Source organism: Dysidea avara, chromosome 6 (assembly GCF_963678975.1).
Source record: "Dysidea avara chromosome 6, odDysAvar1.4, whole genome shotgun sequence".
Classification (NCBI taxonomy): Eukaryota; Metazoa; Porifera; class Demospongiae; order Dictyoceratida; family Dysideidae; genus Dysidea; species Dysidea avara.
The window spans coordinates 19,486,390-19,510,205 of record NC_089277.1 but is presented as its reverse complement, the minus strand read 5'-3'; the positions used below and the strand labels follow the sequence as shown (position 1 = coordinate 19,510,205).

General features: G+C 39.2%; 1 protein-coding gene and 2 long non-coding RNA genes across 5 annotated transcripts; 1 reads left to right on the top strand and 2 right to left on the bottom strand.

Annotated features, from left to right (window-relative positions):
* Window positions 1-2,631: 2,631 nt before the first annotated feature.
* On the bottom strand, window positions 2,632-5,267 carry LOC136257445 (uncharacterized). The gene is made up of 2 exons (XR_010702004.1): window positions 4,898-5,267; window positions 2,632-2,883 (listed from the first exon to the last, which is right to left on the bottom strand). It is a non-coding gene; the product is annotated as an uncharacterized lncRNA (long non-coding RNA).
* Window positions 5,156-16,569, top strand: LOC136257444 (uncharacterized). Of its 2 annotated transcripts, none has more exons than XR_010702003.1 (3): window positions 5,156-5,239; window positions 15,521-15,982; window positions 16,090-16,569. It is a non-coding gene; the product is annotated as an uncharacterized lncRNA (long non-coding RNA). The 2 variants fall into 2 exon arrangements; XR_010702001.1 differs by having other exon boundaries at window positions 5,175-5,316.
* Window positions 12,403-23,255, bottom strand: LOC136257443 (uncharacterized). Of its 2 annotated transcripts, none has more exons than XM_066050658.1 (3): window positions 23,026-23,255; window positions 15,490-16,295; window positions 12,403-14,307 (listed from the first exon to the last, which is right to left on the bottom strand). In XM_066050658.1, exons 2-3 carry the CDS (start codon window positions 16,281-16,283, stop codon window positions 12,561-12,563), a joined length of 2,541 nt encoding a protein of 846 aa, XP_065906730.1. In that variant the 5' UTR covers window positions 16,284-16,295; window positions 23,026-23,255; the 3' UTR covers window positions 12,403-12,560. The 2 variants fall into 2 exon arrangements, with proteins under 2 accessions (XP_065906730.1, XP_065906731.1); XM_066050659.1 differs by lacking the exon at window positions 23,026-23,255 and adding an exon at window positions 19,409-19,543.
* Between the last annotated feature and the right edge of the window lie 561 nt (window positions 23,256-23,816).

Below are 23,816 nucleotides of genomic sequence, written 5' to 3'. Positions count from 1 at the left end.
TTAGCCAATTGAAGCAAAAAAAAACAATAGCTGTGACATTTAGGAGCAGGAGCCTACAGAAAACTTTATAATTGCAGTCAACTCTGCTTGTGATTAGCTAGCTAATGCACTTGTGACTTGATTTTTGTAGTAGCTACAAATTATACGTATGTATTTCTTATTAAAATGTGCCATTGATAACTTCAAATGCCATAACATCAAGACTCACGGTAGTGAGTCGCGAGGCCAAGAAGCACAAAGCGCGCGCCCACAAAACAATAAACACGCGACCACTAGCTACTGTGAGTCATTTACATGAGGGATTGATTACGCAATCTTTTAAAATCCGCATGGCGAAATCTCAGCCTTACTAAAAGATTCCGCCTTGAAACCAAGGGCATGTAACCTTTGTATAATGAGTAATGAGTAACTCTAGGCATTCCAGCCTGATTTTAAAAATTTGGAAAAATGGACTTTTTACATGCTCAATAGATAGAGTATTGAATGCTGATCTCAGAAATATATAGTTTGTTGGGTTGGAATTAGCTACTTTGGCATGCACAGTGCTTAAAAACTGAAAAAAGGTATATTTTTTTCTCCAGAGCTCCCCATACATTTTAAAGGGAAAAATGGCACAATTGAAACAAGAAGCCATCTAGCAATCTGGACTGCCTTGAAACTGCAGTTGCTTCTAGCTGCAGGTTTGTACATGTAATGGGAGTAACTTCAGATCGTATCGGATCTCAACAATCTTTGTAAGTTTTGTGGTGAGCAAATGTGTTTCTCCTATTGCACATTTCTCAATACAATGGTGTATACCCATAGGCAAGTGGCTATCTCAAGTAAGTAAAAACATCAAGTTAACAACTAATAAAGGTAAACAACTAAAGTGGAGGTGCCACAATGATGCAACAATACCTAAGGTGGAGTTGTGGTTTCAATTACGGCATTGTTATGCCGACTTTGAAGTGGTTTGTATTTTTGAGCTGATGACACAGCCATCAGAAAATTACTCTGGAGCTGAAAATCGCTAACCCGAGCGAAGTAACTATGCACTTTAAAGTAAGCACCAGTGACTACCTTCTATCCGACAGTACGTTTTTAAAAGTTTTAAAGTATTCTACATACATTACAAGGCTTTACAAAACAACACAAAACTTACTTATATGTAATGTGCACGACAACACTAAGATTTTTATGATGATCAGCGTGTGGACAAACCCCATAGCGATTTTCATCCTTATTGGAGCTCGCACTACGGAGCAATCCCAAGTTAAACACGAGTTGTTATTTTGTGCCAGGGTTCTATTGGGGAATATACGGAGAATTTTTTTATTTAAAAATCTCGGATACTGGAATGCCTACTACTACACGAAAAGTCAGGCGAATTGTTGGAGTAGTTTGTTCCATCGCCCACCCATTTACAATGCATTAATTAAACTATTTATTCAAATGTGCATCGTTCTTTTTTTCATTTTCTTCGTCATCGCATCCCATTGGAGCGATTTTCTTTCAACCATGAAGTCGTATTGTAAAAAGGCTACGGCTATCAGGGGCTTTTTAACCAGGCGCACGCCTGGTTTACTGAAATTGTTTTCGTAAAAGTGTGTGTGTGTGTACCTATCTATCTACCTATCTACCTATGTTTGTCCGTACGCACCCACGTGAGCAAAATCGTTTAATAACGGTAAAAGCAGCTTTTGTGTAAGAAGTAAAAGTGAAATGAAGTCTGTATTAAACTTCTGCACAGGAGAACTTTGCTCTGAGGTGGTTTCTTTTCGGCGGACTGAAATACGGGTGTGGTGACTTTCCTCAGACTACCTTCCCCTTGAGGTTTTCAGGCATTTATGCAGGCCTCGTACACTGCCAGGAATAGCCTATCGCTTCGAGTTGAAAGGGGGCGTATCCCTTACTTACGCGAACGAAAATGAAGAGCAGCTTTGAGGCTTTGTCGAGAGAATTTGTGGGAAAAAACACGTTAGTCACACTATAAAACAGTTTAGAAGATAGTTTTGTGCGTAATATGTTGGTAAAAGCGGTTTATTTGCCAACCGCTTCTTTAGCAGTGCATAGCAACGTAATTGAACGAATTATGAATATTTCATGAATTACGAAATACGAGAAATAGCTAATTATATTATTGCACAACCCAAACTACCCTATTGTAAAGTTGTAATACATAGTTGGTTAATTCATATTAGTATATACTGTCTATAGTTATTCCAGATGAGTTAGCTAGCTGCATGGCGCCTGGTTTTTAGAAGTAGCACAACATCAACTTGTTACACAATGTATCTGTACATTTAATTTCGCTACTGAAGAGTTGTTCGTTGGTTTATGAGATCGGATTTCATTGTGCTGTCAACTCTTGGTTTAATTGTGAGTCCAGTCACTGATTTGTTTTAAATTCGCCACGGTATGACTCCACTGACTCGTTATAGCGTGACTCCGGCCCATGCAGGGCCGTACATAGCTATAGCCAGCTGTTTCATACCCGCTGTAGTGATATAGTTGGAAGTAACTTACTGCTACATTACCCGTGCACGTCTTTAATCCCGCCCCAGCCCTTCAGTGCCTGTGAAACTTCAGTGTTCACTTAAAAAGCGAGCATCAGTGCATCACCTTTCAGTAACCCACAATTATAGACCGAAACTCTTTAATGATAGCATGAATATACTGTAATAATAAACAATTACATTATGATGATCCCATAAAATTAAAAAAAAAAACTACAATAGCACAAGAAGCCAGATACACTAGCATTTGGCTATGAAGTACCACCAAGAGTTCATAATATAGTAGTGGGGTCTTGGTAGCTACCACATTAATTTTTCTTCACCATTTGCGTGATTTGTCCATTGACCATAAATTCACCCGCCAACAGTCACAACATCAGTATCCACCCTGCATATACAGAAAGGGATACAGTATGGTAAGGCACAGCAACTAAAACCATGTAATCATATAGTCAGTCTAACATGTCAACAAACACTTAATTCCACTATTATGATTACTGTGAAAGTGAGCATCCCACATAGCCATTCTCAAGATGCATTCAGCATACTGCAGCAGTTGATGACCAATTTTGGAATATATTACTTGACTTGTTTTGTGGTTCTCACCTACATTGTTGACATAACAATTTTTGTTGCTAGGAGACATATAAACTAGGAGGGACTAATGGTTATAGCATAATGGTAAACAAGTTACACAACAGCAAAGGAAATTTTAATTAAACTAGCAGTGATTGGATAGTTGATAGATAAAAGTAGAAGACAATTTGTAATATTTCCAGTCCTGGTTGTTTGAGAATAAGCACATTAGCTGCTATAAGCATGAAAAAAGCAAGACAGACTAAATTTTAACATGTAAACTCATTATGCACCTACCAATGTGTTCCCCCCTTGGATGTAATGCCTGTAAGTGGGGCTTTACAAGGCGAATTGACATGAAACTGCTGCTTCACCATGGGGCATTTGACAATCATTCATTAAACACCCAAGTATTTTTTCTACACTGTCAAATCCCCCACATTGCAACTGGAGCCAACGGTGGGGATTTGACACAATAGGTTTGTCCTACCATGGGGCATTTAACATTCGGTTGTGCCCACTATAGCCCTATATATGCCCGAGGGGGAGGGGGGGTTAGTAGGGCAATACATTGATATGTGCATTATATATAATATGGTGCATCTACTGGGGTAAGTAGATTAAGCCTGTACCTTGCGGGCCTAAGCATGTTCTTCTCCCGCTTTAAAAAATATTCTTTTATTGCCTGCCCCTAACTGGAGTTTGCCTGACACCTTCAACATCACAAAAAGCTGTCTAAAATGGTTAATTTAGCTTTGACTATTGGCAAACTACAACACTCAACAATTATATCAGAGTATACATAACTCTATATATCTGACCAGTTACTATATAGTAGGGTCCATGGTTGTCTCAGATCTGCTTATATTATTATCACATCAATCAATTGATGCATAGTAATTACGGCCTACTGTATGTACGCATTGAGCTGAGTTCTAAAAAATATTAACTCATTCGTAGTATTGACTTACCCGCTAATCATTCAAATGCCTGACACATTATTTATAGCCAAAGTTTTCACCATACATTATAGGATATAGTTTCCTGAACTGTTGGTGGAAGCACTTGTTTGCTCTTGACATCTTTGTTGTCATCACCAACCATCTTGGTTGGTTGAAATGTTGAGAAAATATCCTCTTTCATTTTTAGCTGTTTTCTCAGGGTTCAGTTCAACTTGTTCGTGGTCTGACCCACGCAGCTAGAACAAGCCAGCTATACGAGGCTCTGGCAAGGGGGTGTCACGTCGGCTCACGCTGTAGGTAGATCTACGACCGCGGTCAGTCTTGACCAATTTTCACCTTGACCTTTGACTTGCAGCATTTATCATCGTGACTTGAGCATTTCTTGTTGAACTTTTGACCTCCACTTATTTCTCTATTTTCCTATACGCACCTGCACTTGTAACCTAGTATGATACTTTCTTAGTGCGTGCTACCAGCAGCTGGGAGAGAAAATCATTATAATTATGGCGAAATTCCTGTTGGACCAATAAAACATCTTCTTGGAGATCCTTTTGTGAGTTACGTATACTTCCGTAAACCTGATAGTAGCTACGTATAGTTTCAATTGTGGGTTTCAAATCTTCCGTATCGTCTTGACCCTTGTCCCACTGTAAGAGCTATTTTGTGGCCTTGATCGTTGACTTAGAGTTTGACCGCGGTCGCAGATCGACCTACAGCAAGAGCCTGAGTGACACCCCCTTGCTCTGGCCTACATGCACAAGCATAGTATATAATCCCAGGAAGCTACTATGGCATGGGAGATTCCTGTCTAAAAATACGTAGTTATATAGCCGTTTACAATGACTTAACTATACACGAACTTACCCGGGAAATTTGCTGGAGAATAGTGTGATGCATTCAGTGCCGTCAGGTTTCATGTCCTGATTCCGAGGCATACATTCAGCAACAACTCGCAGCTGATTCGGCTCCACTTGCCACGCACAGATTTCGACTCCACTTGCCACGCACAGATTTCGACTACACTAGTTATATCACCAACCCACTGCTTCAGCAAGAACAGTTAAGACTGTAGCCTCGACTTTACCGGTTCTTATCTTACGTGAAACATCACGCGAGATATCACGTGAGTCCTTGTGGGAATTTGAACACTAAGCGACCGCAGGAGTCATACCAACAGTGTGACCTTCACACTTCTGGATTTACAGTGTATGTACCTAGCTGTATGTTCTCTAGTCAACAAAAAGTAGTGATATCCTGTGCCAAAAACAGCCCAGCTGTGAAAGGTGAGGCCAAGAATGCACAAGTACATGTTCATGGAGTAACCAAAAGACATGATATCAAAATCTGGCCAAGAAAGCATTTACAGTATAGGCACTTTTGTGCATTCATTTTCTATATGCTTCACATTATCACATCCAGCTAGCTGTACATGTGTGCTTGCAATATAAACAATACTACTGAGATGATAAGAGATATTACACTGCATTGTTACCAAAATTAATTTAACTAAAAATTTACAATTGGTTTCTACTTGGCCATCTTTTTATTTTAATATACAGTGCAAAAAGATGGCCAAGTAGAAACCAATTGTAAATTTTTTGTTAAATTAATTTTGGTAACAATGCAGTGTAATATCTCTTATCATCTCAGTAGTATTGTTTATATTGCAAGCACACATGTACAGCTAGCTGGATGTGATAATGTGAAGCATATAGAAAATGAATGCACAAAAGTGCCTATACTATAAATGTGACTGAATTTGACAAAACAAGGCTTCGACGCACAAAGCTTTGTTAGGAGATATGGCGATTTTAAGGAATCATTGTGTAATAACTTCCCAGTGCCTACAGCTGTGCAAACAAAATTTGCACTAATTGTTCATCTGTTCACTAGCTATCACTGAGTGGGTGTATACATTTCTGATACCCAAAATTTGCCCTGTTTTGAGCAGCTTTTTTCGAGTGGGTAATAATATCACAGATGGTAGTAATAGGGTGGGAGGGTGGGGGTGGACAGTGGTCTTAATATACGGGTATAAAATGGAGTAAGAAGACGATTGGAATCCAGAGGCCAAGTTTGGGCTCTCCATGGCCCTCAAATTACTCCAAATTGACTGAGAACACTATTAGTGAGCTCTCTGTGAAGTCCCAGCTCACTACACACCATTATCACAAAGCCATGGCCATTTAATGGTGCCAATCTCACACTCGTGGCTTTGACAGGGTCGGAAGAAAGCTGCTACAGAAACCAGACTTGCCAGTGCTGAAGGAAGTACAGTGTGAAATATGATAGTGTATTAGACCAGCAATCCATTTCTGGTAAAATCGTAAGTTTGATTTTGTGTGTGTGGAAGCCTTGTTATATGAAATCCGGTCACAAATGCTTTCTTGGACAGATTTTGATATCATGTCTTTTGGTTACTCCATGAACATGTACTTGTGCATTCTTGGCCTCGCCTGTTTTTTACAGCTGGGCTGTTTTTGGTACAGGATACCATTTACCAAAGCTATGCACTGGAATTTGTGCACTTTATAGCTGGCTATAGTCCGTGCATTGAAGGTTAGGTACTTGGCGCCTTTATGACTGCATTAAAGAGGGAGGGAGGGGCTGACTACTCGTTACTAACCACAGGAGGTGACTACATAGAATGATGTGCATAGACTGACATGTAGTAGCTAAAAGGATAACGTTTCTTTGCAATGCGGAAGTAATTCCTTTGTTGTCCGGCATATGCATCACTCCTCCATTAACTGATGGTCCGGAAGGCCTCGAAAAGTGCAAAGGTATCAATTCCTAACACACTACCTATCTATGTTTGTTCATATTATCGTTCACCTGACAACAATTTAAATCCTATTTTACAACTTCAGATATCTCTAAACAAATTAGTAGAAAAGTCACTCAACATACCATCAATTTTACTTATGGGCGACTTTAATTTTCCTAGTATTGTGTGGTCAGATGGTTATGGTCTACCAAACCCTAATCCAACTTATGGCAGTGAACTTAATAGTGTATTTCTTGAGACCATGAATGATGCTAGTTTAGAGCAGTATGTCACTGAACCCACCCGCCAGAACAACATATTAGACTTGGTCTTATCTAACAATAACAATTTAAATGTAGTTCCAGGAATCTCTGATCATGAATTCATGATGTTATTCAGTTTCAACTCTCAGTAACACATAAATCAGCCATACACAAGCCTCCACACAAGGTAGCATTATACCATAGATGTGATCTCACCAATATTAAAAGGGACCTACAGGATTTTGCGAAGCCTACAAAGTGACTCAACTTCCAAATCCGTTGATACAATGTGGTCGGAATTTAAAGACATTATTCATGAATGCATAGACAAACATGTGCCACATAGAACAGTTTGATCTAACAAGAGTCTACCTTGGATTAACGATTAACCATGAGATTAAAAAGGATATGAAAACTAGAAAACGTCTATATAATGCTGCTAAGAAGAATAATAGGCAAGATGACTGGAATGCTTATAAAAGAATGAAGGATTTAATTAATGTAAAGTTAAAAGATGCCCACAATAATTACTATGGAAGACTATTTGACAACTCCTTTGGTGGGAACAAAAGACAATTCTGGAAGTATATAAAAGCAAAAAGAAAAGACACTAATGCAATCTCCACAATCATGATTGATGGGTTCCCCACACAGATACCTTAAGCAAGGCTGAAGCACTCAACAAACAGTTTAAGTCAGTTTTTACTCATGAAGATATCAACAATATTCCAACAATGGCCACATCTTCAGATACTGGAAATTCATTTCCCATCATGTCTGATATCACATTCTCCTTAAATGGAATACAGCAAGCACTCTGTAATCTTCAAGTAATTAAAAGCAAGTGGTCCTGATCGTATTCCTCCCTATATTCTTAAAAACTGTGCCGAAGAAATCTCTCCAGTGCTAAAAGTGATATTCACCAAATCATTCACAATCGGTACTTTACCTAAAGACTGGCTTACAGCTAACATATGTCCAGTTCACAAAAAAGGAAGATGTGATGATGCTTCTAACTATAGGCCCATCTCTCTGACATCTATTTGCTCCAAAGTCCTTGAGCACATCATATATCACAACACTTAAACAGCAACAATATTCTCATAGAGAATCAACATGGGTTCCGAGCAAATCATTCCTGTGTCACCCAGTTACTAACACTAACAGAAGACATATCATATGCCCTCGATCACCGGAAGCAAGTTGATGTAATCCTTCTCGACTTTGCTAAAGCTTTCGATACTGTTCCCCATCAACGACTCCTTACCAAACTTCATTTTTATGGAATTCAGAATGACACTTATAACTGGATTAAGGCATGGCTTTCCAACCGCACCCAGCAAATCCTTCTTGATGGTATAACATCTAGCTCAGTAACTGTAACATCTGGTGTCCCTCAGGGCACAGTCCTCGGTCCTCTTATGTTCCTGTTGTACATAAATGACATCACCACCAACATAAAGTCGCCTTTACGAATATTTGCAGACGACTGTCTTTTGTACAGAGTTATTAACTCTCCAGAAGACACCATCATTCTCCAACAAGACCTAGATCAAATTTCACATTGGGTCAAAATATGGTAGCTTAGACTAAATGTTACAAAATGTGCACTAATTCGATGTAGCAGATCCCTAACACCAATAGTTCGTCACTATACACTTAATAATTCTTTCCTAAAAGAAACTGACCAGCATCTCTACCTGGGGATCACGTTGAATAAGACATTGTCATGGTCGTCGCACATATCAAACATAACAAAGAAAGCATCTAATACTTTAATTTTATAAAGCGTAATCTGAGTGATTGTTCAAGAGAAGTAAAAGCACAAGCATATCTTACCATGGTAAGACCCCAAATGGAGTTTTCCTCAGTTGTTTGGGACCCCTGTTATAATGTTGATGTAGACAAATTGGAAAAAATCCAGCGTAGAGCGGCCAGGTGGGTCATCAGTGATTACAACAGAACTAGCTCCGTGACACAAATATTAAATCAACTATCCTGGCCTACCCTACGGACACGACGAAAGATATCTAGACTGCAACTGCTCCACAAAATCCTCCATCAAGACATATCCCTATCAATTTCCCCATATTGTCAATCCGTAGAGAGACAAACAAGACACTATCATCCCTTGCATTTTATCCTACCCAAACCATCAACAACATCTTATCAACAATCATTTTACTCAAGATCAATCAAAGAATGGAATGAACTGCCTGTATTTATTATAGAGATGACAAACTATGATGAGTTTGCAACTAACTTGATATCACACTTTACAAACAATCAATACCACATTAGTTAGTATATAATTGTACTTAATACTGTGATTCCCTTTTTTTCCTGGGCACACCAGCTGTGCTGACTGCCCAGTAATCATAAATAAATAAATAAAGTGCAGCTCTCTAATCCACATTGGTTGTGCTATGCTCCTATAATTTTTATGCAAGAACAAGCAATGCAAGTACTTCAAATCAGTGCAGTTTCAAATGTAGCCTGGTCCGGCTGATATAACGATGTCCATGTGATGGTGTCCGTTGAATGACCATTTACTCTAAGTGCAGGGAGGTGCCTAATCCACCAGTATAATTTCCAAGAATCTACGTAATTTCCGTTCCAATTGATAAGTGCCCTGACAAGGGGCTCTGGAGGACAAGGGGTTGACACACAGGCACTCGCTGTAGGTAGATCTGCAACCGCGGTCAAATTCTAAGTCAAAGGTCAAGGCCACCAAAATCGTGCCAATTATTATTATTTGGGGGAAAAGGGCAGACAGCAAAGCTGATTAAGCCCAAACAATCACAAATTATAAGTGCTGTTCAATCAAGTTTGAAAATGTAGCTAGAGTGTTCAGTTCAATTAGGTGCGGTGGCAGTGAATTCCATTCCAGGATGGTTCTTGGAAAGTAGCTTGTCATGTAGGGCTCTACTGTATCAACAAAGAGTCTATATAGTCTTTTGCCTGTTTTGATAAAGCGGTCTGACATATGATGTTTGGAGCCTAGCTATTATTGCAATGTGAAGGGGTGGTCTTTGCAAAGAGGTGATCTTTATAAAAGGTGACCATGAAGTGGTCAGTATGTCATGGAGATATAATTATAAAGTGGTCTCTGTAAAGAGGTGGTCTTTAAGAAGTGGCCACTAAACAAGGGTTTCACTCTAGGATACATTTATATGATGATTTGATCATTTACGTTTTCCATTTCCACTTTCCATTTCCACTGTTTCCAATTGCCCTGTCAGGGCTGTAGGTGGTGGTGTTTGTTGGTGGTACAGCCAATCAACGGTCAAGGGTAAAAGCTTCTAACCCTTAATCGAAAAGTGCTGAAATATCGTCACTAAGTCACCAATCAAAAGTCGAAAAAGGTTCTTAGTCACAGGTCAAAGTGAAATTTAGGCAGGGTCAAGACTTTGACCGCGGTCGCAGATCTACCTACAGCGCGTACCTAGCTGATTAAGCCCAAACACAATTATAAATTTAATTATAAGTACTGTACAGTCAAGTTTGAAAATGTAGCTAAAGTGTTCACGAATCAGTTCAATTAGTTGCGGTGGCAGTTCTTGGAAAGTAACTTGTCATGTAGGTGGTGGTGTTTGTTGGTGGCACAATCAAGTGAAACAGGTGATGATGTCTAGCCGGTGTGTCTAGTGGTGAAACGAATGTAGCTATTCTGGTAAGGACAAGCCAATTTCTCCATGGATTATTTAATAGGACAAATTAAACCTCTGTTGCTTCCTTCTCTTCACTACAGCATGGCACTAACACTATTGTGATAACTATAGTCAGATAGAACACATCTAGCTGCACTCCTCTGAACTTTCTCTAAAATTGATATCTGAGTCTGATAGTGTGGGTCCCAGACAACGCTTGCATACTGATAAGCAGATGCCTTGACATGTGATGAACACTTGCTAAGACATAGATCGTATATACGATCTATGGCTAAGATGACTTTTACATGTAATAAAGTTCAACACCCTTGTAGCCTTGTTAACAACATTTGTAACATGGGTGGACCATGAGAGGTGATCATCTAGCGTAACTCCAAGGTATAAATGGATCCATGAACGGAGTAATTTGCAATCATAGGATTCTGGGACCTTGTACATCTCATAAGTGCATTTACTAAGATTGAACCTCATCTGCCAAATACTGCCCATTGGGAAAGAGCGTCTAAATCCTGTTGGAGTAGGATAATCTTGTTCTTTTTTAGTAGCATGATACAATAAACAATCATCTAAAATATTTTCTGTAATATCATTGATATAAATCAAGAACATCAGCGGACCCAGCACTGTACCCTGAGGTACTCCAGATGACACAGTGACATAGTCAGACGATTCTACTTTTATGAAGCGGCAGGTAGCACCAAAGTAGGTACATCAGCACCAAGATCAGTGCTATACCACTGGGGGGTCTTGATGATAAAATCAAATGGTACCGTAGCTATTTTAGTAGAGAACACCCCTTGAGTGGCGTCGCTACAATGCTGCTTCAATGCTGCTTCTAAACATAGATAATGTAGGCTCTAAAAAGCACTCTAGAAACATCTACAGGGGCAAAAAGTACCTTTACAGAACAGTTTTACTAACCACTCTTATACCTACAAAATTCATAAGACCTACCCTAACATTCATCACACCAGTGGCCACGACACATTTAACCCCAATGACTAGAATTTAGCTACTGTTATAAATTTCATTTTTTCTCTGTGGTAAACATTTGGAATTCCTTACCCCAATACGTGATTGATTTAACAGAGATTGACCAATTCAAGCATAGTCTAGCTGGACTAGCAACTGTTTAATAGTATATCAATGTGTATACCATGTAACAGGAAATTTGCCTAAAGAAAGACGAATCGGTTACATTTGTCAAATGTCAATAAGCACCTCAAAAGTCAGTGTTTATGTAGATCTGTGATTAATTGTAAGTTTTCCTTTCATCAAATTTCCTGTTGTACAGTAGTCTTTAAAATAATAATCATTTTCTTTGTAATTTAATTGACAGTAGCTAGTAACTGTACCCCTTTTTGTGCACCATACTCTTTTTGAGGTCTGCACAACAATAATTTTTAAATAAAAAGTCTCAAACTTGACTTTTGGTCTGCCAGCCTGACCACAGTTGCACAGCTAGAGTTTAAATGACGCATTGTATGACCACCATTTTAAATGCTGTAGTTGATGCTGAATGGGGTAAAACTATTCCTAAAGGTGATTTTCAGGCGCTACATATGATACTTCCATGATGGTTTTTAGGCGCTGCTTTTTAGCGGCACATGTCACTTTAGAGCTAAACAACATGACTGCACTGTTTGATACAATAATTATGCATGTAACTACTGTATTATATATATTATTACACAAAAATCACAACATACATAAAATAATATACATACTATTATTCCAATCAATACATTTTGTTATAAATTCGGGAAACAAAAAGTCACTGAGACACAAAAGGAAGCTTATTAATAACAAAACTAATCACATGTGCATCAAAGACTACTATGATTGGGAGGTACAGCCGATGGACCACTCAGGTAATATCCCTGTCTTGGAATGTTTCTGTGTGGTAATGTAGGCCTTACATTTGCTGGTTGTTTGAGAATTGGCTTCACTGCAGTTTCCTTACCTGATTTGGCACTTGATTTACCAGTGGAACAACTTCGGGGTGGCGAAACAGTTGAGCTGTTCTCTATGGTTTTAAAATTAACATAGTCATGCTGTGTGGTTATGTTAACATAATCAGATGATGCAGTATAGCCCGGCCTTATAATATTTCTCGGAGGAACACCGTCACACTCCTTACCGTGTTTCCTCAATCTCAAGTTTCTATGGTATGCATAGTCATAGGAGTACACTTCAGAATCTGTGTCTGACAGTTGGTCAATGTCTGGTGTAAATGGCTTTACTTTGTACATTTTAACATTAGCAATGGGTGATGGAGGGCATACAGACTTTCTATTAACTGATACATTGCAGTAAATTGGTTGTATGGTAACACTGCTGTTCATATCTGGTTTAGATTGCATTGTAGCAAGACTATGTTTCAGTTTGGATGATGAATTGACACTACTTGTAAGTGAAATGGTATCATCATAGATTGACTGAAGTGCAGGGATTTGTTTACCATCAAGCTGATACGCAGCATCATCAGGTACGTCCTTGCCAGCAGACATTGTGTGGGTATGTGAGGCAGTTTTACCACTTGGAGTTAACAAAACCTTCACGTTATCACCCAAAGAATCAGCACCAATTTCCTCATGTTGAGACTGTTTGACCTCATGTAAACCTGACATCACTTGTTTGGTTTTGGGCATATTAGCAGTAAATCCAGATGACATTTTATCTTTCTTGTTAGGAGAATCTGTGTGAGTTTTTGGTAAGGCTGTGGCACGTGGAGGTAATGAAACATTAGAACTAGCACCAGAAAAATCAAAATCAACATCCTCATAATAATGTGTACCTCTTTTAGGTGCAGTGAAAATTTGTAAGTATTCAGCGGTTGCAGTCGCCTTGTTCTCAGGATCAATAGGTGATAATGGTGACTGCACAACGTAATCTTCATCTGCGGAATCAATCTCTTCATAGGCATTGTCTGAAGTGTCATAGTTTTCAGTTTCATGTGTTTGTGGATTTATGTTTATGTAATTGTCCCCTTCATCATTTTTCTTTTCTTCTGGAGTTGAAGATAATGCATTTGATTTTCTGTTAGGACATGGTAAAATTGTTGGGCCTTTTTGGACTGACTCAGATACTCTTAAGCTTGATACAGCACTAATATCTTTGTTCAGCATGGGATTTTTAGAATTTCCCTGTGGTATAATGCTACCATCTGACTCAAATGGTAATTTTGGCAAAGGCATACGAACTGTGGAAGATCGTGGGGTTGAAGCAAGGCCCTGTGAAGAACCAAAGGTGTTAACAGTGTTTGGTGGTTTGGTACAATCATCGTTGGCAGAAATTTTCAGCTCAATTGTTGAGTCTGAGATAGATCTTGAGCTCTTAGCAACCACTATGGTATTCTCCATTTCTTCATAAGTCTCATCATCATCAATGCTATCAAAGGAATCAGACGATGTATATTCATCTAACAGAAGAGATGGATCATTACAGGCAGTGGTGACATCTGAAGGAGTGGTTGTGTCTCTTCGTGAGAACATTGACCACTTTAGTGGTTGTTCAGCTACACTGACATGTGGTATCTCATGAATATTCACTTGCTTTTGTGCATCAGCATCACTAGAGTACAACAAGTAATACGATGATACAGTGAAACCTCATTAATAGGGCCACCTTTGGGACCCACAATAAGTGGCCCTATTAGTGAAGTGGCCTTATTAATGAAAGCCTCGTTAATCCGGCCATAAACAAAGTGGTCTTATTATCAAGGTTTTCAATAAATTAACACCTGGCTATAGTAGCTGTAACAGCTATATACGTATACTATAGGTTTCATTATAATGCACAGATAGGATTATGAGGCATAATGGCTGCTACGTAAAAGCATGAAGTACATTGCTAAAACTATTGGCATAGCTTTTGGGAAGCAGCAACTTTTGCAGTGATGCGTTGACTGTCCATTCAGCTGGCCCCTTTATTAAGGGAATATTGTGTTAGTTTTACCAGCTTGTATGTGGCCACTGGCCTTATTAATGAGGTGGCCCTATTAACGAAAATTAAATCAATGGAATAATATGGAAGATACATCTGGGCTTTCTGGACCTGGCCACTAGAACAAGGTGGCCTTATTATTGAGGTGGCCAGGTTTCACTGTACACATGTTTTTAATTCCACGAATAAATTATTGTAAAGCTGAAGTTGTTACTCAGTGTCTACTAGTGGTAATGAAATTAACGCAAAAGTGAAAAAATTGTCGGATAAATATAATAGGATAACTGTTTAAAGGCTGATTGCTGAATGCATGGTTTGATGGACAAGAATTATATTATTTGTTTGTCTAGTGCTGTTTTAGAATCTCAGGAGAGCCTTCTCTCCTTGGTGCACTGGCAAAAATAACTATTTTAAAAACATATTCTAGAGATGAATTGTTAATTTAATTTGGTTCAGTTGCTCATTACTCAAGAGCTAGTGGAAACAATAAATATCAGGTCAGATGATAATTTTGTATATCTGACCAGGGTTAAACTGGTTTCAGACAGCAACAACACAATGACTGTTCAATTAGAATGATCATATTTATGATCTATTCTATCAGAATGCATCAATCTATACTTTGCAGCAAACGGTACATAGTTAATGGTCCTTACACTGAACCTGTTACTAGTCATATAGCATTAGAACAATATCGGTGGGATTTTATACCACAGAATAAATGCAAGCCTTTTAAACGAATTTGGATTGTATTGTTACATTACAACACACAATACAGCTTTAGATGCACATTACATTTGTTATACTTACTCTATACTTGATTGCTTTCGTTTTTCAACAGCACACTCAGCATGTGACAGTACATTGACAGTGATGTGCTTCTTCTTCAACTGTAAAGACTTTACTGCCAAGTACTTGAATGTTGTATCAATATTGGTGTTGTACCTGGAACTGCTCTGGATGACGTCCACCTTCAATTTGCTAGCACAAGACTCCAATTTTTTATAATTTTCCTTGCAATGAAAATCAAACTTGCTAGCCAGAACAACACAGTGGTGTTTACTCTTCTTGATAGAACTTATCAATGTTTCCATTAGCTGCAGTTGCTCCACAAATACAGGACATGACTGAGAAACATCCACAACATACAGATATGCCACTTGTAAGTTCATTATGTATGCAAATCTTTTGGCTGAATACTCTTCAGGGTAAAGAATTTCTTCACGAGATTTAAAATGATATTTGTTCAGGAATGTTTTCAGTGGTGTGAAGATGTGCTTTTCGTATTTCTCACCCTTGAATGGTAAGCCCGTATCATCTTGATATAACAAAGTGTGCTCAAAAACGTCAAAGTTGACTGTGAGTTGTTTATCTTTTTCACTGGTGTACGTTGCTTCTTTTTGTCCCCAGTAAATCACATGTTGTCGGTTGATGACACACCCATCAAACTCTGCTTGTAACAAGGTAGAACAAGGCTCCTCTGAATATTCATTGTACATGAATTGACGACAAAGACAGGATTTTCCACAGCCAACATAATTCTTAGAGGAATGACCACTAAACCCGACCACATAAACAGCTAAATGCAATGAAGGAGATGCCATTACTGAGTCCTCCTAAAGAAGACAAACACTTAATTATGTAACCACTGATAACTTATAAACTATTGTACAAATATGCATGTAGCATACAGAATACAACTAAATGTCATTATACAGTGTATACTGTGGTACGATGCTGCAAGTGTTAAAGATGTCACAGACTTGTAATACTGCTTTGGGTTGAGATATGGCATAAGTATAAACTTTCAATGGACATGTATGCAATTTGTAGAATTTTATTACTTAATTACATAATTATGCGACTGGATCTGGGAAAACCAGTCATGACAACAGGGTCATTTTTTACTGTAAACACAAAGCTACATGAATACACTATCAAAATTCACTGTCAAAATCAGTTAGCTTGATGGCTTTTGCTGGTTGCTTTTTCCAAGTCCATACAAGTGGTCTGGGGATTTAATGGGGCTCTGGCCAACCTGTGGATCGCTGTTTGTGGGTCTACAGCTCAGTGGCGTTGAAAGTAAAGGCCTGTGCTGTAAATTTCTTTTCATTTTAGCCAGTTTTGAGACCTGCATAACTTGGCCTAATTCATCCCTACACATTCCGCTTTTTATAAATAACCTCTTGCCGTCTTTTCCACCCCCTCCTTTCTACCTCTATTCGAGCTTGTCTACCAGTTAAAAACTATCTATATTGGTAGGAATTTTAGCTATTGGCTAGTGGATGTTTAGGAAGGTAAGGAATGTTTGAAAATTTGATACACGTAGCTTCAACTGATATCGAGCTACAACACACTAAACACTTTAAAATGGCACTTCTCAAAACAGTTTTAATAGGTGATAAGCCTGGTTTTCCCAGAGACAATAACATACCGTATAGAGGGTTTTTACTCTACCTATAATTTATCACGAATCTTAAAAGTATGACACAAATTCCGCGAATGCAGCAATCCGCAAAAATAAAATCTGCTGATTTTATTATTTCAATTACTGGAAACGCATTGCAAAAGGAGATGGAAGCGTCGCTAAGCAGTTATATATGTTTATAAAGATATTTTGGACTCTTATCATTGGTGAGGAACTTACTTGTGGCAGTTGTGGGTATGTGTACCACTGCGTGACGACCCAACAGTAGTGGGCGCTCTCTCGCAATTTGTTTTCGCTTTGTGGTGGCATAATAATACGTATCGAGTTACAGGGCAAGAAGACACGAAAATTTGTAAATACACAAGATAAAAAAGCACGAATTTAATTACCGCAGCAGCCACTGGTTTGCGAAAATAAAGTCTTTGCGGTAAAAAAATCCCGCTATATGGTTGCAAACATGCCTTTGTGGTCAGGAGTACTCGTACATCACATAAGTACACAGCCATTGAGGTAAACATTGCCCTTGTGTAGACAGTATTAGTGCCACACTGACTGTGCACTCATCCAAACCTTACACATTAAGTAAGTAATGGACATAATAATTTTTGCCTTTTCTATTTACTACCAGGTTTATAATTATATAGAGGATGCAAAGTTTCTTGTCCAGAGCAGAAACAGCTAAGCAATGCCATACTAGCAGACTAGTGCTCTAGGCTAATGCTCAAGCACAAGCATACATCACAAAACTACACAACATAACTACACACTGCACACCTGTAACTATGTATATATACACAAAGCAAAAATCCATGCATAATGCAATCATTTCTGCTGAGCTAACCATGCCTGTGCACTACTCAGACACTCAACTCTTGTGCAGGAAACCCTCCTGGGACAGGACCACAGGAGGACTACAAAGGTCTCTCAGAGAGAATACACGAAACCAATGATCCCAACATGGCTAGAACAGTTGGGCATTTGCTTCCCCAGACAACACCAGGTACACATTGATGTTGCAGCTGGGTGAGCTCCACAATAAAATTATACAGCTGGTAGACTGGGTATAAAGTTTCTTACTGAATGAAGCAACAACAGCAACTTGGCATTCAGGGGATCGAACCTGGAACCTACACGGACAGACATACTACACACTATGCACACACAAAAAGCAAAGCCTTCGGTGACCTTAGCATGGTAATGTCTACCCGGTGAACCAGCATTGGGATACCTGCACACTAGTCAGGTACTATTAGGCCTGTGTCAAATATGCCAGCATAACAAAAAGCATAATAGGCTGGAGAGCTATGCCAGCATAACTAGAGTTGTACTGATAATCGGATCGGTAATCGGTAGAAGCCGATAATTAGCTGTTTTTACCATAATCGGAAATCGGTTGTAATGGGCTGTGGCCAGCAGATTATTAGTCTATTCAGCTTCAGCAGCTGCAGTACCACTGGAGGGCTAGTGTCAAAGGCTCTGGTATGTACTTGGGTAATTTGTTTATGTTTTGTGGTAACCGCAAAGATAAACAGTGATGGTTCAGGCCCTAGCCCACTTGTCTGACTAGCAACTTTGAGTGTTTAGAAAGCAGCATGAATGATTCTCTTTGATGTTGACACAGTTAATGAGGTTATTATTACCACTTAGAGACCTGAGGTTAGGGCTCTAAGTTTCATTTAGAGACCTGTTGTCACGTGAGACTGTTGTGGTAAATTCAACAACACTTCAAAGAGTTTTCTATGTCACTGATCTAATTAGTGGTTGTATAGTTAAGTGAGATTTGGGTTTTTACCTTCATCAGCCATACCAGCACTTGACCAAGCTAGCTGTCAAACCGACTGAGCCAGCTGCTTGATGCATATTACAGCTACCCCAACAACGTTCCACATCACAACTAGCTAGCCATCAGTGAAACTACTGGTGTTGCGAGTTTACAGCAAGCATGTTTGCGTTCTTGTGCTTGTCAGCACTGTCGCCATTAGACCATCAACACAATTCAGCTGTGTTATTGCACCTGTTTGTAACATTTGTCGCTTCATGGCCAGCTGTTATAAAGCTTGTCACTTCGTGGCCAGTTGTTATAAAACTTGTCGCTTCGTGGCCAGTTGTAATAAAGCTTGTCGTTTCGTGGCCAGTTGTTATAAAGCTTGTCGCTTCGTGGCCAGTTGTAATAAAGTGTCGCTTCGTCGCCAGCTTGTATTAGCTAGTAAAGAAGCCTTGGAACTAAATAACAGCTGCTAAAACAACACTAACCTGGCCACTAAACCGCGGCACACGCGAACACGCTGTAAAGGACCTTACCTAGCGTGACTCTATGCTTCTTTTGTCAGTGCTGGTAACGAGCTGCTTTCTAAATAGGTTAGATACCCACTGTCGGTTTTTAGTAGGTTGAAACCCTCGTGCTTGGTTTGGCACCTCGGCGGGCATTAATTAGTGACCTCGGCTGCGCCTCGGTCACTAATTAATGCCACGCCTCGGTGACCCAAACCGCGCCCTCGGGTTGTCAACCCTACTAAAAAACCTCCAGTGGGTATCTAACATACACATAATTTCACAGAATTGGCTTTACTAGCTCTACTTTTAATGGAATGAGCACAAGTATAATTGTAGAGACCTACAATCCGGCGGGTATCGGTTAACTATCGGTAAAACAGGGTAAAAATATATCAGATATCGGTTTTCCCTAAAAAGTGGGAATCGGTATAACTCTAAGCATAACGCTAGCATATTAGGTAGATGTTTCAAACTATGGAGCTTAATTCTATGAAAGTAACCGGATCGATACTCCCTGATAGAGCAATCAGTGGAAACTCATTGTACATAGCTCCTTACCATGTCCCACAGATAAAGGTGAGGGCACTTAAAGTCCCGCCATGACTTTCACCTGCTGTGAGATACAGTATGTATGTAAAGTTTTTATTAGCTGAACAAGGTACCCGTTGATGTTACTGCTGGGTGGGCTGCTTCCCTAATTAACACCAGGTCAGCAGATCTGCATTTAAACAGCTGGGTAGACTGGAGCAATGTGAGTAAAGAAGAAACAACAACTGATAACAACTGGGAATCAAACATGGAACTCTTTGGTTACCAGACCTGTGCTCTATGCTATCCATGTATACTTGCGCATGCACATACGCACACCTCCTACTCTTCTGCACAGCCTGATTATGGATCACATGAAAAGATAACAGTAATGGCACACCTAGGTCATGGTGCAGCCTCACAAAAACCAAAGTACTCATTGTAATTCCATAAGCAATATATGCCGACAAGCCCAACAAGCTCTTTCTGTCATAAGTGTAAACTTGAGATGTTATCTACTGCACTATGAGAACTTCCACAGACAGGAGCAACAGTTAGCATGTGTCAAGTGATACCATCAGGTGGCTTGGCATACAGTAATTGTCATAATCATCATTACTAATATCCGTACATGCTGTACCCAGGGGTCACCACATGCACGTACGCATACATGTACGTATGCACGCATGCACACACTATTCCCAGGACGATTTCGAAAAAACAGCACATGAACAACATTAGATGAGAACAATAAATTGGTTTAAGATATTATTAAATGTTGGCCAACACCTGTACCAGGTGAGGATTAAAAACAGGACATAACATTATTTTCAACAGGATATGTGACCAGATTTCCAAAAATGGGTCTTCCACACACATCTAATTCTGTGAACTTTAGAGACCATAACTAAGTGTTCACTGTTCAAGTAACACATAAACCTGAAATCTTCTCCATCCATTAAGCCATGTTGGTGCGCACCACTGATGAAATTTAAGATCAATAACATTTTTTCCAATCTGAAGTTGTGAATCATCAAAGTTGGTTGGATGTGTGTGGTAGACACCTTTTCGCAAATCCAGACACATATCACGTGAGTTATGTTACTTTGAAACAGGAACCTTACTCCACTGCTCCAGCCAAAGTGAGGAAATATTGTATGTATGTATGTATGTGACCACCTGTGAACTACAGAAACCATAATAAAGGAAGATAATATTTTAAATGGGTTATTGAAATGGGTTATTAACACTCACATCAAAGTGACCTGTGTAAGCAATGGAACATTGTATAGAAACATGAACTGATATTCTTTCCATGTAAATCTTGTACACAACCATAAATTTAATTACCAGCTTTCAACTGAATAGCTTCAGAGTACAACAAGTTACACATGTGTGCAATTCAAGGAAAGTTGCCTCATCTTTCTTTACTACAGCTAGTAGCTACTCGGCTACCCTACAGTAGTAACTACAGTGAGACCTTGTCTAATCAGGTCATTGAATTAAGAGGTCACCTGTCTAAACTGGCCATTATAAAAATCCCTACATATGTCTATTGTGTTCAAAGTAACACAACCACACCTCCTTAATGACTAATGAGGTCAGAAAATTTTGTCCTTATGATGACCAGAATGTGGAACTTGGCCGGCTTTGGATCAAATCATGCTGTGATTAATTTTCTAATTGGCGCATGTCCTGGGCCGTACTTAAGGACTTTTATTAATTAAAAGATTCTGGAGATAGCTAAACACCTCTGCCATCTGTGTGTTTACCTTCCAGTGACTAATTGGTAAAGTAGAATTATCTTATACAGATACTATGTTTGTTTTGTTTATAAAACATTTTGTTAATACAGCTGTTTGTAATAAATACTTTGACCTCAATATTTACAATTTTAGGTAGACAGTTATACTAGCTATACTGTCTAGCTAAACATATGAGGTTGATAACATGATTGACACATTATTAATCGTCCTACTGATTGTCTTCCATCACTGAAGCAGTCTTGATTGTAAGGCAACATTGACTATGCTTGCCACATTGGCATGCACACAGCAGTATCGAGGACATTGGTCATGCAATCATAAACCCTATGATGTGCAATTGTGCAACCAAGCATGGAGCCAAGTGTTAAGGATTGCCTCAGCTTCCCATAGTGATGTAACTCAAACTGCTTATGGTGGCCTTGAAAATTGCCTTGGAAAGTTGTCCCACAAATATTTCTGTTAATGAAAATACAGTTGGTGACATAGCTAATTCATGCCAATACACAGAGTTTAAGCTATAATTGACAATTATTATTATTATTGTTTACTGAGCAGTCAGCCCTGCTGGTATGTTCAGGAATCACATAAACACAATACATTAGGTACAATAATATGAATCTACTACTCTCCATGCCGGCTAGCTGGGTCTTATGCACCTCAGCCTCACTACCTCCCTCCCGGGCTTACTAGGGGACTTTGACCTGATTTGATCTGAAACTCGGGGGCATTTCAGACCGCCCGACATTTTAGGCGTTTGTTTTATCTTGCAAGCTAAGAACTGACCTGTTTCCTAAAGTGCCTTACAGCCATACTACATGGAGATTTGACCACTAGTCATTCCCCCATGGGTGGAGATTTTGATTTTTCAAAGTCAAATCCCCACCATTTCCCCCACTACGCCCGGGAGGAGGTAGGTGGGGGATAATATTGTTAGGTGCATTAGCGGTAGTGAAAACTGATCCCGCATCTTAGCACCACTAGTAGTTTATTTATTAATGCTTTACAACACAAGCGCTGAAGGTCTGTAGGACGCCTGGTCCTACAGCCTGCTCAAAGACTTCAGCTACATAAGGTGTGTTTGAAAAGTTGCAGAAAGGAGAAAAAATCCATGACTGGACCTAGGCTGCGTAGTTAACGATAGTAGCAATAAGGTTGAGTCCTGGTTATAGAGAGCGGCCTAAAAACTATAATTTTTTAGGTCGCTCTCTTCAGGTCGTGCCACGCCCACATTGTGCGCTCCATCGTGGTTGCTTTGCGCGTAGCTAAATCGGTTAAATTACTACAACCCAATGTGATATATACACACACCACAGAATTAACTATACAACATCACCGTCTGTTCAATTTTACCTGACTTAATGTAGGGCAGCAACGCACCGGCACACAAACGCTCCGCTTAAATGTTCGCTATATAGTTATAGCCTTCAGTTTGCACTGCAGAACCAGCTGGATGATATATTAAAAATACACTGGAAGGGAAATAACCCGCCGGATCAGTTCATCTATGGTTCATCAGTCGTGTAATCTCTCCTTTCCTTTTTGAATTAGTGCACGTGTCCCCCTACTAAAGACGCCATTTTTATTTGTTCGGATAAGGCTACTGATCACGTGACTTTAGCAAACCAACCTCAAGTCATTTGTTGGTCTTAGCAGGAATAATAAATACGATTTATTATTCACTCTTGGCCATAGTATAGTTTTACATGTATATCACTTGTCCCTTGGACTTAATGTAACATCTATAGTATGTTCACGTTGAGCTGAACCCTGAAAAATAGCTAAAAATGTAAAGAGGATTTTTACTCAACAGAGTTAACATTTCTGCCAACCAGATGATTATTGGTAATAGCAAAGGTGTCAACAACAGACACGTACGGTTTGGCTCCATTACAAGCTCGGGAAAGGGCTGTAATGGACACTGTACTTATATGGCTTCTCCATAGGAAATGTATTGTGAAAATTTGATTGGCCGTAAATATTATGTCAAACATTTGAACAACAAGATTTTGAAATATTTTAGCGGATCAAGCAGTACTGCAAATGAGCCAAATTTCAAGATCATGTGTAATTGCATCCATGAATTATTAAATGTTTTTGAAGATTCAGCTCAACGTGAACATACTATAGAGGCTGTGAGCCAG